The sequence below is a fragment of the Gobio gobio genome (assembly GCF_949357685.1).
Source record: "Gobio gobio genome assembly, chromosome: 4".
Lineage (NCBI taxonomy): Eukaryota > Metazoa > Chordata > Actinopteri > Cypriniformes > Gobionidae > Gobio > Gobio gobio.
Genome location: NC_137100.1, coordinates 1,976,734 through 1,994,566, shown reverse-complemented (window position 1 = coordinate 1,994,566; position 17,833 = coordinate 1,976,734). Strand labels below are relative to the sequence as shown.

Sequence of the window (17,833 nt, the reverse complement as noted above, 5' to 3'; positions counted from 1 at the left end):
GAATCGTGTCGTTCGCACAAACAAAACGTGTCATTCGCGCGAACGCATCGCGTCATTAGCGAGAACGCATCGTGTCATTAGCGAGAACGCATCGTGTCATTAGCGCGAACGCATCGTGTCATTCGCGCGAACGCATCGTGTCATTCGCGCGAACGAAACGTGTCATTTGCGTAAGTTCAGATTTTTTAAACACCAAAATGCACATTTTCTGTGAACGAATGATGTCATTCGAGTGCGATCGTACTCGCGTCATTCTCACGCGGACGGAATCGCGTAATTCGCGCATGGACGGAATCGCGTAATTCGTGCACGGATGGAATCGCACCAACTCGCCCCACCTTGGCCGGTTCAGACCCGACTGGACAGGATCGAGTCGACGGAGATCTGACTAGAACCCGTAAAGCCCCGATTACAATAGCATTCAGTACAATCCAAAAACTAAAACCGCTTCCGAGGACTGTCCAAGGATGCCCTGCTTGTCTAGGGCGGGTGTTTGGGTTGAGAGCCTTATCAGCTGGTCGAGCGCTGGTTAGTGCAGATGAGCTGGCCGCAAGTCAGTGGCCGAGAGGAAACTTAGCACTCAGGGGTTAAAGGGCGAACGGGCGCGAGAGGGTTCAGGCTGTCAATCAATCACACGGAAGAAGAGTACACCTTCAGTACTCAATCAGAACAAGCGTTACGAGACGAGCGAGTTTCCCTCGAGGTCTCCAATGGTGCTCAAACGCAACACACCGTCACGTTTTAGGACCAAATCTTAGTTTGCCAGTGTTTATGCCGTTTGTTTATAGGACCGGAAGGCCAGAAACAGACTCTACACATACACAGATGCACTAGCGTTCAAAAGTTTGGGGTCTCTTATACTCACCACAAGGGAAATACAGTAAAATTGCAGTTAAAATATATTAAAGTGTAATTTATTCCTGTGATGCTAAGCTGAATTTTCAGCATCTTCAGTGTCACATGATCCTACAGAGATCATTCCGATATGATGATGTTATGCGAATTGTGACGTTCGCGCGGACGAATCGTGTCATTCGCGCAAACGAAACGTATAATTCTCGGACGAATCGTGTCGTTCTCGCGAACCAATCGTGTCATTCGCACAAACGAAACGTCTCATTCGCGTGAACGAAACGTGTCATTCGCACAAACGAAACGTGTCATTCAATTCGCGCGAACCAATCATGTCATTCGCGCAAACGAAACGTCTCATTGGCGGACGAATGGTGTCGTTCTCGCGAACCAATCGTGTCATTTGCGCGAACCAATCGTGTCATTCTCGCGGACGAATCGTGTCGTTCTCGCAAACCAATCGTGTCATTCGCACGAACGAAACGTGTCGTTCTCGCGAAACCAATCGTGTCATTCGCGCGAACACATCGTGTCATTCGTGCGAACGCATCATGTCATTTGCGCAAACGAAACGTGTCATTCGCGCAAACGCATCGTGTCATCCACTCATCCAATTCGATGCGTTCGCGCGAATGACACAATTGGTTCGCGCAAATGACGCGATTGGTGAGCCTAGCCCAGATGAGCAAAAGTACCGCTAAAGTAATGGATTACTTTTCTTAAAAAGTAACTGAGTAAAACAATTAGGTACTTTTTAAGGGAGTAACGCAATATTGTAATGCATTACTTTTCAAAGTAATGTACCCCAACATTGATGCATTATTTAGTAGAAACCCTGATACTTTGTAGAGACATTTATAATGTAACAGTTACTTTTGATAAATTTAATGAATTAAAGGCACAATATGTAAGGTTTTTTTGATTCAAATACCCAAAAGCCACTCGATCAGTGTTGTCCCAAACACTGCAAATATTACTGTATATTGTGTTGTCCCAAATGTTTCCAAGAATGTTTAAATCCAGAGAAATCAGTGATTTTACCCAGGACACGGCCCGTGTGTAAACGTCAGTTAACGCGGTGTGAATATCCGCCAACGTTCAGATTTTTCATCATGTGTTACACACGCGTCACACAAACACCCAAAACGCACATTTTCTGTGAACGAATCGTGTCATTCTCACACGGACGTAATCGCGTCATTCGCGCACGGACGTAATCGCGTCATTCGCGCACGGACGTAATCGCGTCATTCGCGCACGGACGTAATCGCGTCATTCTCGCGCGTACGTAATCGCGTCATTCTCGCGCGTACGTAATCGCGTCATTCTCACACGGACGTAATCGCGTCATTCTCACACGGACGTAATCGCGTCATTCTCGCACGGACGTAATCGCGTCATTCTCACACGGACGTAATCGCGTCATTCTCACACGGACGTAATCGCGTCATTCTCACACGGACGTAATCGCGTAATTCTCACACGGATGTAATCGCGTCATTCGCGCACGGACGTAATCGCGTCATTCGCGCACGGACGTAATCTCGTCATTCGCGCACGGACGTAATCGCGTCATTCGCGCACGGACGGAATTGCGTCATTGGCGCACGGAAGGCATCACGTCATTCGCGTTTAACGTCAGTTAACACGGGTGCGAATAAACGCCAAAGTTCCGATTTCTCAACTTGCGCGAACGGAATCGTATCATTCGTGCAAATCGCGTCATTCGCGGCGCCTCATTCGTGTGAATCGCGCCACAGAATGTCTATTCGCGTCTTTGCATTGACTTAACATGTAAGTCACTCGCGCTTAACGCTTCTTTTGCGTCTGGTGTGAACGCACCTTAACACACTCAAATGTCTGTGATATGATACACACACACACACACACGAGCGGAAGAAGCGGAAGCGCTGGTCTGACAGAATTAAAACCCCGCCCAATTAGGAGTCAAGACACGCCTTTGTTTTGAATACGTGACAAAAAATTACATATTGTGCCTTTAATGTGTTAATGTCTTTAACAAAAATGGTTCTGACCCCAAACTTTTGAATGCGAGAGTAGCTAGATATAACTAACTAGCAGACTAGCATGCACTGAGCGTTGTGTTTTGGCACATGAAGTGTGGGACAGAGGACAGCTCAACCCTCCTGCTCTATTGCCCAAAGCAGCGGCGGAGGACGCGTATTCATTTCAACTCAGAACGTACTGTATCACCTGAATGTTGTTTCTGCCCTTATCTATGTTTCCAGCAATGTAGAGTAAAATAGAGCGAGAGATCGGATGTGTTCGTGCGCTTGACTCCTGCTGTGAACGGAAGGAGGTTTGGTTTATGAAGCTGCTGGACAGACGGACAGCGGCTGAGCCAAAACTGCGGGTCAATCGGCCCCGATATAGAGTATATTTGACTTTACATTCTTCCAAAAAGAGCATATATAATACGTGTCAATGATGAAAGTATCATTTAGACTTTAAACATGTAATATGCAGTAGATGAAGTGATGATTTAAATGTTTTGAATGGGTCGGCGGGACTGAAATGTCGCTCGTGTGGTGCTTGAGGAGTGTAGCGTTGGATAGAGTAATGCACACTACACAGTATCGTTTCCCATGATGCAAAGCGCTTGACTTTGCATTTCCAGTGTGATGAATGAAGAGGACGTGTAATTAGGACGCTTCAGTTAACACACTAATGAGCAATACATGTGTCACAGTTAAAGGTACACTATGTAAGTTTTGTTCAAAAATGGCAAGAGTTCATCACACTGGAAAGAGTCTTGTGGTCGAGTGCTCTTGGCCGGATCATTGACGGACTACAGGCTCTGACGGCGGGAAACTGCTTTGCTAGTGTTGCATTAGCATTTTACAGAACACCTTTCATCACAAAGTCTTTACAGTTTTCTACAGTCACTACGACACATTCATCAAGACTTAGTTTGGTCACTCTTTCAGTTCTCCTAACCAACTTTCAGCTCGGTACAGACATACATTTCCCTCCCTTTATCTCGCAATTCTGACTTTATCTCGTATTTCTGACTTTATCTCGCAATTCTGACTTTATCACTCAATTCTGACTTTATATCTCAATTCTGACTTTATCTCACTAAATTCTGACTTTATATCTCAATTCTGACTTTATATCTCTCAATTCTGACTTTATATCTCAATTCTGACTTTATCTCTCAATTCTGACTTTATATCTCAACTTTGACTTTATATCTCAATTCTGACTTTATATCTCAACTTTGACTTCATATCTCAATTCTGACTTTATATCTCAATTCTGACTTTATATCTCAACTTTGACTTTATATCTCAATTCTGACTTTATATCTCAATTCTGACTTTATCTCGTAATTCTGACTTTATATCTCAATTCTGACTTTATCTCTGAATTCTGACTTTATCTCTGAATTCTGACTTTATCTCTTAATTCTGACTTTATATCTCAATTCTGACTTAATCCATAATTCTGACTTTATATCTCAATTCTGACTTCATCTTATAATTCTGACTTTATTCGTAATTCTGACTTTATTCGTAATTCTGACTTTATCCCGTAATTCTGACTTTATATCTCAATTCTGACTTTATCTCTTAATTCTGACTTTATCTTGTAATTCTGACTTTATATCTCAATTCTGACTTTATCTCGTAATTCTGACTGTATCACTCAATTCTGACTTTATATCTCAATTCTGACTTTATCTCTCAATTTTGACTTCATCTCACTCAATTCTGACTTTATATCGCAATTCTGACTTTATATCGCAATTCTGACTTTATCCCGTAATTCTGACTTTATCTCGCAATTCTGACTTTATCACTCAATTCTGACTTTATCTCGTAATTCTGACTTTTTCACTCAATTCTGACTTTATATCTCAATTCTGACTTTTTCACTCAATTCTGACTTTATATCTCAATTCTGACTTTATATCTCTCAATTCTGACTTTATATCTCTCAATTCTGACTTTATCACTCAATTCTGACTTTATATCTCAATTCTGACTTTATATCTCTCAATTCTGACTTTATATCTCTCAATTCTGACTTTATATTGCAATTCTGACTTTATATCTCTCAATTCTGACTTTATATCTCAATTCTGACTTTATCACTCAATTCTGACTTTATATCTCAATTCTGACTTTATATCTCTCAATTCTGACTTTATATCTCTCAATTCTGACTTTATATCGCAAATCTGACTTTATATCTCAAATCTGACTTTGTCTCAAATCTGACTTTATATCTCTCAATTCTGACTTTATATCTCAACTTTGACTTCATATCTCAATTCTGACTTTATATCTCAATTCTGACTTTATCCCGTAATTCTGACTTTATATCTCAATTCTGACTTTATCTCTCAATTCTGACTTATCTCTGAATTCTGACTTTATCTCTGAATTCTGACTTTATCTCTTAATTCTGACTTTATATCTCAATTCTGACTTTATCCTGTAATTCTGACTTTATATATCAATTCTGACTTTATTCGTAATTCTGACTTTATATCTCAATTCTGACTTTATCCCGTAATTCTGACTTTATATCTCAATTCTGACTTTATCTCTTAATTCTGACTTTATCTCGTAATTCTGACTTTATCTCTCAATTCTGACTTTATCTCTCAATTTTGACTTCATCTCACTCAATTCTGACTTTATATCGCAATTCTGACTTTATATCTCAATTCTGACTTTATATCTCAATTCTGACTTTATCTCTCAATTCTGACTTTATCTCTCAATTTTGACTTCATCTCACTCAATTCTGACTTTATATCGCAATTCTGACTTTATCTCTCAATTCTGACTTTATATCTCAATTCTGACTTTATATCTCAATTCTGACTTTATCCCGTAATTCTGATTTATCTCGTAATTCTGACTTTATATCTCAATTCTGACTTTATCCCGTAATTCTGATTTATCTCGTAATTCTGACTTTATATCTCAATTCTGACTTGATCCCGTAATTCTGACTTTATCTCACTAAATTCTGACTTCATCCCGTAATTCTGACTTTATCCCGTAATTCTGACTTTATCTCTCAATTCTGACTTATGTCTCAATTCTGAATTATCTCTCAATTCTGACCTATCTCTCAATTCTGACTTTATCTCTCAATTCTGACTTTATCTCTCAATTCTGACATATGTCTCAATTCTGACTTATGTCTCAATTCTGACTTATCTCTCAATTCTGACTTATCTCTCAATCCTGACTTCTCTCAATTCTGACTTTATCTCTTAATTCTGACTTTCTCTTAATTCTGACTTTATATCTCAATTCACTCTTTCAGTTCTCCTAACCAACTTTCAGCTCGGTACAGACATACATTTCCCTCCCTTTATCTCGCAATTCTGACTTTATCTCTTAATTCTGACTTTATCCCGTAATTCTGACTTTATTTCTCAATTCTGACTTTATCTCTCAATTCTGACATATGTCTCAATTCTGACTTATGTCTCAATTCTGACTTATCTCTCAATTCTGACTTATCTCTCAATCCTGACTTCTCTCAATTCTGACTTTATCTCTTAATTCTGACTTTCTCTTAATTCTGACTTTATATCTCAATTTTGACTTTGTCTTAATTCTGACTTTATATCTCAATTCTGACTTTATCTCTCAATTCTGACTTTATATCTCAATTCTGACTTTATCTCTTAATTCTGACTTTATCCCGTAATTCTGACTTTATTTCTCAATTCTGACTTATGTCTCAATTCTGACTTATCTCTCAATTCTGACTTCTCTCAATTCTGACTTTATCTCTTAATTCTGACTTTCTCTTAATTCTGACTTTATATCTCAATTTTGACTTTGTCTTAATTCTGACTTTATATCTCAATTCTGACTTTATCTCTCAATTCTGACTTATGTCTCAATTCTGACTTTATCTCTCAATTCTGACTTATGTCTCAATTCTGACTTTATCTCTTAATTCTGACTTTATATCTCAATTTTGACTTTGTCTTAATTCTGACTTCTCTCAATTCTGACTTTATCTCTTAATTCTGACTTTCTCTTAATTCTGACTTTATCCCGTAATTCTGACTTTATTTCTCAATTCTGACTTTATCTCTCAATTCTGACATATGTCTCAATTCTGACTTATCTCTCAATTCTGACTTATCTCTCAATCCTGACTTCTCTCAATTCTGACTTTATCTCTTAATTCTGACTTTCTCTTAATTCTGACTTTATATCTCAATTTTGACTTTGTCTTAATTCTGACTTTATATCTCAATTCTGACTTTATCTCTCAATTCTGACTTATGTCTCAATTCTGACTTTATCTCTCAATTCTGACTTATGTCTCAATTCTGACTTATCTCTCAATTCTGACTTTATATCTCAATTCTGACTTTATCTCTTAATTCTGACTTTATCCCGTAATTCTGACTTTATTTCTCAATTCTGACTTATGTCTCAATTCTGACTTATCTCTCAATTCTGACTTCTCTCAATTCTGACTTTATCTCTTAATTCTGACTTCTCTCAATTCTGACTTTATCTCTTAATTCTGACTTTCTCTTAATTCTGACTTTATATGTCAATTCTGACTTTATATCTCAATTCTGACTTTTTATTTCTCAATTCTGACTTTATCCCGTAATTCTGATTTATCTCATAACTCTGACTTTATCCCGTAATTCTGACTTTATCCCTTAATTCTGACTTTATCCCGTAATTCTGATTTATCTCATAACTCTGACTTTATCCCGTAACTCTGACTTTATCCCTTAATTCTGAATTTATCCCGTAATTCTGATTTATCTCATAACTCTGACTTTATCCTGTAACTCTGACTTTATCCCGTAATTCTGACTTCTCATAACTCTGACTTTATCCTGTAACTCTGACTTTATCCCGTAACTCTGACTTTATCCCATAATTCTGACTTAATCCCGTAACTCTGACTTTATCCCTTAATTCTGACTTTATCCCGTAATTCTGACTTATCTTATAACTCTGACTTTATCCTGTAACTCTGACTTTATCCCGTAATTCTGATTTATCTCGTAACTCTGACTTTATCCCGTAATTCTGACTTAATCCCGTAACTCTGACTTTATCCCTTAATTCTGACTTATGTCTGACTTAAAGTGACCACGGTATTGAGAAATATGTCCTAGCGATTGTAGAAAAAAACTGTGAAAGCGATAGAAATGATTCCATTGAACCAAATCGATGCCCCAGATATTTATGAAATATAGCCACATTTCTGCCATCACATCGCAGCAGTAACACACCGGATCTGCATATGAACGCGTGTCTGGTGTGTGTGTGTGCTGGAGTAAAGCGAATCAGAGCAGAAACAAGCACAATCGAATATATTTCCGGCTGTAGAAATGCAATAGAAAGAGGAAAACGGAGCGCGTCTCTCCCAGTGTTTCCCCGAAGCTCGTGCCTCTCTCTCTCTCTCTCTCTCTCTCTCTCTCTCTCTCTCTCTCTCCTCTCTCATCCTCCGCTTTCGGCCACATTTGCTGCTATGTGCTTCTGTTGTGTTCTTGGTAGAGACAGAGACAGTCGACTGCATGTACATATCACTGTTCCTCATGTGTACAGAACTATTCTATCCAAATATACCGAGCTAATGCGTGTGAATACTTTTGTGAAGTAATGAGACTGACATGTCAGCTTTTATTTTTCAAAACTATTAATATAGGAATATAATATACATATATGAATCTTAAAAACTTTGACTATATTACAGTAAAGTCACACGTTCAAGAGTCCGATGTCTTTTCCCTTTCTCTCTCAGTTCTTGAGATGTATGAGTGCAAGGTTTTTTGTAAACATTTCATTTCTTTCTTTTTTTTTTCTCTCTCTATCCAGAATTTGCTCGGAAAAGCATATCTTAGCAAATATTAATTTAAATAATAAAGATGTGAATAAGAAGATGTGTCTCTTCATGACTTCTTTTAGAAAGCACATGTAAAAATACTATATTACTAATGATCATGTTCAGCGAAATTGTGTCTGTTCATTACAAATATTTACCAGGGGAAGTTTCTGCAACATTGGGTGGTTGCACAATTATTGTTGATAATGTACAATTGTCTCAAATTCATAAATTATTTAATATATTAATATAAATAAAATAAATAAAAATATATAAAATACTGTAAAAGTGTCTCAAATTCATAAATTATTTAATATATTGATATAAATAAAATACTATAAAATTGTCTTAAATTAATAAATTGTTCAATATATTAATATAAATAAAATAAAAAATATATAAAATACTGTAAAATTGTCTTAAATTAATACATTATTTTATTTATTAAAATAAATAAAATAAAAAATATATATAAAATACTGTAAAATTGTCTTAAATTCATAAATTATTTAATATATTAATATAAATAAAATAATATATATAAACTGTAAAATTGTCTTAAATTCATAAATTATTTAATATATTAATATAAATTAAATAAATAAATATATATAAAATACTGTAAAAGTGTCTCAAATTCATAAATTATTTAATATATTGATATAAATAAAATACTGTAAAATTGTCTTAAATTAATAAATTATTCAATATATTAATAGAAATAAAATAAAAATATATAAAATACTGTAAAATTGTCTTAAATTAATAAATTATTTTATATATTAATATAAATAAAATAAAAGAAATATATAAAATACTGTAAAATTGTCTTAAATTCATAAATTATTTAATATATTAATATAAATAAAATAAAATAAATATAAAATACTGTAAAATTGTCTTAAATTCATTAATTATTTAATATATTAATATAAATAAAATAAATAAATATATATATAAAATACTGTAAAATTGTCTTAAATTCATAAATTATTTAATATATTAATATAAATAAAATAAAAAATATATATATGAAATACTGTAAAATTGTCTCAAACTCATAAATTATTTAATATATTAATATAAATAAAATAATATATATATATATATAAAATACTGTAAAAATGTCTTAAATTCATAAATTATTTAATATATTAATATAAATAAAATAAAACAAATATATAAAATACTGTAAAATTGTCTTAAATTCATAAATTATTTAATATATTAATATAAATAAAATAATATATATAAAATACTGTAAAATTGTCTTAAATTCATAAATTATTTAATATATTAATATAAATAAAATAATATATATATATAAAATACTGTAAAAGTGTCTTAAATTCATAAATTATTTAATATATTAATATAAATAAAATAAAACAAATATATAAAATACTGTAAAATTGTCTTAAATTCATAAATTATTTAATATATTAATATAAATAAAATATTATATATAAACTGTAAAATTGTCTTAAATTCATAAATTATTTAATATATTAATATAAATAAAAAATAAATAAAAATACTGTAAAATTGTCTTAAATTCATAAATTATTTAATATATTAATATAAATAAAATAAAATAAAAATATTTTAAAATTATCTTAAATTCATAAATTATTTAATATATTAATATAAATAAAATAAAATAAATATATAAAATACTGTAAAATTGTCTTAAATTCATAAATTATTTAATATATTAATATAAATAAATTAATATATATAAACTGCAAAATTGTGTTGAATTCATAAATTATATAATATATTAATATAAATAAAATAAATATATATAAAATACTGTAAAAGTGTCTCAAATTCATAAATTATTTAATATATTGATATAAATAAAATACTGTAAAATTGTGTTAAATTAATAAATTATTCAATATATTAATATAAATAAAATAAAAATATATAAAATACTGTAAATTGTCTTAAATTAATAAATAATTCAATATATTAATATAAATAAAATAAAATAAAAATATATAAAATACTGTAAAATTGTCTTAAATTAATAAATTATTCAATATATTAATATAAATAAAATAAAATAAAAATATATAAAATACTGTAAAATTGTCTTAAATTCATAAATTATTTAATATATTAATATAAAATGGGTTGTACAATCATTGATAATACTGTAAAATTGTCTTAAATTCATAAATTAATTTTTATATGTGAATTAAAAATATATATGTAATGGTTGAACAATTATTGTTAATACTGTAAACTTGTCTTAAATTAATAAATTAATTATTATATTAATAAAAGTTCAAATGTGCCTATATAAAATGGGTTGTTTTTTTGCCTACTACAATATTAGGGAAGTATGCGATTCTCGGAAGCAGCCTATGTGTTTCATTTTTGTCTCCTGTGAGCCTCCGTAGCGCGCATGACATCTGCCTTTCCCACTACACTACACATGCTGTCAATGTGATTCAGCGAGTGTGTGTGTGTGTGTGTTTATGGGATAAATCCTCGATCTGAAGACCACACGCGCTGAAGGTACGTCTTTGTTCAGTGTGTTATTGTTATTAACAGATGAATGTTATGGGACGGAATGAGTTCCGCTGCTGTCAAGGACGCGCAGTAATTTAGGATTGACTAAAGACGTTTCGCCACACGGAAATAAAGTTTTAGTTCTATGTTTTAGTTATATCCCTTTTGATTTTCTTTTAAAAAAAATGCGGATCATAAAATCTTTTATTTTCTTGAAATTGTAACAGCTGGGATCAATTATTGTTTTTTCATGGTCGGTTTATGTTGTCATTCAGTTTACAGTACATTACATAACTAATATTAGAGGAGTTTGTTCCTAAATTAAAAATCTGTAAAGATAAAATTAATAAATGATAATTATAGATAGGCTATATCATTGATAAATGCTATCAAACTCAAAAGTGACAAAAATAGTATTTTTCTTATGTTTTAAGACTTAAAATGTCAATATATGTTAAACAAAACTCTTATTTTTCATGGAATATTGCAGTGTTTATTATAAATGATTTATCAGTGCACATTACTATTTTTTATTATTATTATTAATGCGCCTAATCTTTACTCCAAAAGTGATGGATATTTGTTTTTAATGACCCTACAATTTCGATTTATTCAAAATATAAGGGAAATATTTTATATATTTAAAAAAATAATAATAATTAGTCCAGAACAAAACAAAACATAAATTTTTTGAACGTTGTTCTAACATTACTTTAACTATCCCCTAACGTTATTTTAAATAACCCGAGCACATCAACCATCATATGGAAGATTAAATGTATCCATTAATATGTAAGTTTTACTGGAGAACCCAGATTTTACATTTCTTCAGCACCAAATAGCAATGGCTTCAACGCTATCTATGGTTTTTAAAATATGAAATCTCACATTCAAATTTTTTTTTAATAAACAATTAGTTGACTTAATAGGATATACGATCATTTATTTCTTACCCCTGAATTGTACAGTTTAGCTGGACGTACTTCTTTATTTGCTCCGTAATCAAAACATTCTCGATTAACATCGTGTTCTCTTCAACACGGTCTGTCAAATCTATCCCAAATCATATTCACTCGCACATTTATATTAATTATAAGTAATCATTCAATAAAGAGATCGATAAACGAATGTTAGTAGTTAGTCAGTCAGCCGGTAAAACGAAATGACCGTTAATTTTTGAATTACGCGAGTGCGCGCGGTTTTCTGTGACACAACTCGCGTAATTCAAAACTTAACGGTCATTTCGTTTAACCGGCTGACTGACTGACGAACTACTAACATCCGTTTATCCATCTCTTTATTGAATAATTACTTATAATTAATATAGATGAAGACAGGAGAACACGTGCGTGAAGATTAGAGGTGTGCAGTAAATAAAGATAGAAACAAACCCACGAATTTATGATTTCTGTGCTTTTCACACTATATGCTGCTGAACCCTGGCTTAATTTGGATTTATCTGATAATTAAAACGCGTTTTAATTAATATAATTTAAACATAAATGCTGTATTAATTTCAGAACTCTGTATAGGTCATTGCACAAAAACATCTGCATTGTTATAACTGGAAGGTTATTTTACATGTTTATTAAATAATAACCTAAAAATAACCATCATGTTTAAGTTATTTTTAGGTTATTTAAAAATAACCTCCCTGCAACATTCTGGTAATGTTAAATATTTTATGGTTACAAAAAACTAGGGCTGTCAAAAGATTAATCGCATCCAAAATAAAAGTTTGTGTTTACATAATATATGTGTGTGTACTCTGTTAATTATTATTTATATATAAATACACACATAAGCATGTATATATTTAAGAAAAAAATATTATTTTTTATATATAAAACATTTCTATTTATATATATTATATAAATGTATATACAGTATATACATGCAAATATTTCTTAAATATATACATGAATGTGTGTGTATTTATATATAAATAATAATTAACAGAGTACACACACATATATTATGTAAACACAAACTTTTATTTTGGATGCGATTAATCGTGATTAATCTTTTGACAGCCCTACAAAAAACTAAATAGAACGTTCATTCTCAAAACAAAAAAAAACCCAAACAGGAACACAAAATGTTTAGCTAGGTATCTGACCAAATTATTTGGCAAAAAAGGGCGAACTATCATTCTTTCTTTGAATTTCAAACATGTATAACTGACATATTCTTTTCAAGTAGTACAAATTTCAAACACTGTTGATCTTCAACTTGAAAACATAAATCTCTTGTGTGATGTTTTCCAGTGTCTGTCGATGTCTGCAACGGTGTTTCATCGTTTGGCAAAGCGCTGTCTTTATGCCCACGTACAGCGCGCCTCCATCTTTAGAGCCCAACGTTTGTCATCAAATGTGGAAAATGGAGAGCAAAAGAGAGAAGAAGAAACGGAAAGCACACTGGTGTACAAGCCCTCGGCTTATTACCAGACACCGAGGGCACGTTCTTCTCCCGCTGGCTGCTTAGAAACCGAAGAATTGCCCATAAACACAAGTTTCCACCAACAGCGTACTAGCTCCTCACGACGGCTCTCCAGCACCCAGAATACGATGTTAAACATGGACTACAGTAAAGCTGAATCAAGCCGAAAAAGACGTGTCAACGGTGACCCACGAGCCTTTCAGAGATGTCGGCCTGAATACCGCAACATGGCCCATTACGTTTCTGAACGCTCGTCTACTTTAGACGTCAACGAAGCCGCCTTAGTCCTTGAAAAAGTCACGGCCCTAGAAGGCAACATGGGACCTTCAGACGCAACTAGTTTCTTGAGCAAACTCAGCCAGATTCCCCACGAACAGATTGCGGTTGTGAGGAGAGACACCCGGTTCAACGCGCTCCTACGGTACAGCGCGGAAATCCTGCAAGACTTCACGCTGGCGCAGTTATTAGATGCGCTGAGGTCATTTGTGAACTTGGGCTTGCCTCAATCCCATAGCATTCTAGGATTGTATGAAATGGAGCTCTGTCGGCGAGCAAGTGAAATGGAGCTTCACCAAGTGCTGCTCGCCGCCGACTTGTGGCGATGCCTCGGTCGAATTGTTCCTCGGTACCTTGAGAGACTCTTTGAAAACGTGAGTCGAAACTTCAACCAGCTGGGTCTTCCAGAGCTGGTTCAACTCTTGTACATTATTGGAGAAGGAAGGAGATGTCCGAATACCCTCGTTCAACCTGTTGAGTCGTTACTCATGCGTCATTTGAACCAGTTGAAGCCTGAAGAACTGGGTGCTGTTTGCCTAGGCCTCTTCAAATCGCAGATCGCCCTGTCCGAGAGAGCGACACGCCGGCTTGTGGACAGGGCGCTTGCGGTGGTCAATGATATGAGTGATTTCGGGATTGCTAATGTGATGAAGCTTCTGCGATTTAGCTATCTAGACCATCTTCCGTGGTTGGAGGCCATGGGGTCGGAGGTGCCTCGACGGGCCCCTCGGATGGAGGTTCAAGGCCTCATGCACGTCGTCTTGTCTTGCTCCGCTTTGCACTACCGGGATGATCGCATTCTCCTGGCTGTGGCCGAACAACTACCCAACGTGGTCAGCCAATGCAGGAGTAAAGATGCTGCGAAGATGCTTTGGGCCTTTGGAACATTGGGAGTTCTTCCCAACCAGTGTCCCAAACTTTATCCCTGTCTCACCGCGATCTTACGAGAACGTCAACTTGAGTTTCAGCGATTCCCTGAACATCTTCTGACAGGTTTGCTCGGTCTGGCTTTTGCTGGTCTGTTCCCCCAAGACTTGCTCAGTCTGGCTTTAAGCGCAGAGTTCGTCAACAAGGCTAGCAATTCCAAGGAGCTCGAGTTGAAGAAAGACTTATTCACCTTAGATGGAACTGTTGGCCTGGAGTTACCCGAGTCGACGGTCCCAAGACTTAGTCACGCGATGAGGGAAGAAGTGACCAAACAACTCTGGGATTTTGCTCAATCGGACATCTGCAAGAAGCCTGAGGTGCTCGAGGCTGAAGCTGTGTTGCAGAAACTTCTAGGTGGAGAGATGTTTGTACGCAAACACATGATACTCCCGCATTTGCGCTCTGTTGACCTAGAAGTGCACTTGGACCAAAACGACAAACCTGTTCCTGTGTCCTCCGGACCTTGTCGGCAAAATCTCGCCTCTCAAAACTGTGAACAAACACTCTCTGGAGTAGCTATAACTGATGACCTACTAGCTCAACTAACTAATGCCCAGAAGATTCCAGTGCGGCCGTCCAACAAGTTCCTCCAAAAGCCAGCGGCTCTCATAATCGAACCGGTTCATGTGAGAGAAAGTATTTTCAGTGTTGGTGTCGACTTGACGGACAATCTTCTAATGACGTTGACCAAATCCGGGAAGCGCTCATCTCGCCCGGATGATTCGAAACCATCTATTCAGAGACTTGCCGTTCAAGTGACCAATAGAAATCAGTATTGCTACAGAACCGAGCAGCTGCTTGGACTCCATGCCCTGAAGCGGAGGCAACTCGCGCTGGCCGGATACAGAGTCGTAGAGTTGCCTCACTGGGAATGGTTTCCCTTGCTGCGACGCTCCCATGCCGAGAAACTTGCCTATCTTCACTGCAAGATATTCAGCTGTACGGACTCCAGAAAATAGACAACCAGGTCTTACTCCACCTATGCCTGATGTTTCTGCACTTAAGTCGTGTGTAAATAACTGTATTGTTGCACATCTGCCAATAAATTAGAAGTTGTGCTCTGCAGTTTTTATCAGTTTCTGCTCTGTGTATGATCGCTTTGTTCTGCTTCATTCTTTGTTTTTGACATTGCTTAGATTAAAGGTTCTGTCGTTAATTACTCAGCCTCATGTTGTTCCAAACACGTAAGACTTTCTTTCTCCTAATTAGGTTCGTTCCCATGTGTTTGAGCTTCCACGAGAACCAATGAGGTTCATTCTCGTGTCAGCAGCACGGTTCTTGCGGAAGCTCAAACCTCATTGGTTGAATGAACCTCAAGAACCAATGAGGTTCATTCTCATGTTGTGTAGACCAGGGGTTTTCAAACTGGGGTCCGGGACCCCCAGAGGTCCTCCAGAACTTTCTAATCAGTCCCCAGGAAATTTCAGAGAATATAAAGACAAAGCATTCGATTTCCATCATGAACATTTTCCCGCCATTTGTAATTTTATTTAAACCTACTTTTGCGAACTCCTCCTAGGCCGTTGCTCCAATTTTCACAAAAATGTAACCAGATCATCTTCAGGCGATGCTGACAAAAGTTATGGAACTGAAGCTGATTCGTCAAATCGTTTTTGATAAACGCGCAAACACATTTTACGTAGCGGTTGCGAAATTACACTTAATGCTTTATCTCTGCGACGCTTTATCGTATTCAAACCAAACTTGGTACAGGTCCTCAAAAGCATGACTTGAGGCAACATGCAGTGTTTCGACGCAGCGCCACCTACTGGTCTGGAGATACAAAAAATTGCTATTTTTCCTCATAACTTCTGAACCGTTTGTCCAAAAGTGATAATTCTAAATGTCATAAAAGTGGTCTCCTTAGATTTGGGAAGTCATGCCGAGTCAACTGATATCCTATTTTACCATATCGGCCATTTTGAATTATGTGCTAAAATTTTGTATTTTATGAACACATGAACAGATCGTTATGAAACTCGGTATGGGTCATCAGCACGATGCCCTGAAGGAGCCTGAGAAGTTTCTAAACAGCGCCACCTAGTGGATAATTTTTTTAATAACTCTGGGTGTGGTTGACTTATTTTCATCAATTTAGGCGTTTATAAAACGTTAGCTGATATCTTCGAAACCGCTAGTCTGATCGAGACAAAACCAGCGTCAGAAGTTCGAAAACATAGGTCGATAGCTAAACGCTAATGCCCAAATATCAAAATATTGATAGTAAGGGACAGTAAAATCCAATCAAAGTCACGGGTCAGTCATTTTTTATGTGTTTTTCACATAAATGTCTATAACTATATTTTCACCAAAATTGACGCACACATGTATGGGCTCACTCCGAAGACACATACAGAACAAAACATGAAATTCCCATAGACTACAATGCATTTGTCAGCCTTTTTGCCTAAAATCATCTTAAAATGTGTTTAATTGTTCATTGCTGCCATTTATCTGACGCTCCCAGCCATTTTGGCATGTCTTCTAATTTGCGCTTGGCCCCGCTATTGCTGCTTGCAGCTATATTTTTTAATTGAAAATGTTCTTCTTCAGGTTTATACATCCAATATTAAGTATAGCCAATTTAAGCTTGGAAACAATATGTTGCATAATGTCACACTTACTATTTATCTATATATGTCTAATATACAGGGAGTGCAGAATTATTAGGCAAGTTGTATTTTTGAGGATTAATTTTACAACATTAATAATTAAACAACAACCATGTTGTCAATGAACACAAACTCATTAATATCAAAGCTGAATATTTTTGGAAGTAGTTTTTAGTTTTAGCTATTTTAGGGGGATATCTGTGTGTGCAGGTGACTATTACTGTGCATAATTATTAGACAACTTAACAAAAAACAAATTTATACCCATTTCAATTATTTATTTTAACCAGTGAAACCAATATAACATCTCAACATTCACAAATATACATTTCTGACATTCAAAAACCAAA

The 17,833-nt window shown here is 35.1% G+C and overlaps 1 protein-coding gene across 1 annotated transcript; it reads left to right on the top strand.

Annotated features, from left to right (window-relative positions):
* Positions 1–11,113: 11,113 nt before the first annotated feature.
* LOC307124862 (FAST kinase domain-containing protein 5, mitochondrial-like) lies at positions 11,114–16,022 on the top strand. Its single transcript, XM_079814326.1, has 2 exons — positions 11,114–11,235; positions 13,497–16,022. The coding sequence occupies exon 2, from the start codon at positions 13,506–13,508 to the stop codon at positions 15,828–15,830; it is 2,325 nt and encodes a 774-aa protein (XP_079670452.1). The 5' UTR covers positions 11,114–11,235; positions 13,497–13,505; the 3' UTR covers positions 15,831–16,022.
* The last annotated feature ends 1,811 nt before the right edge of the window (positions 16,023–17,833 follow it).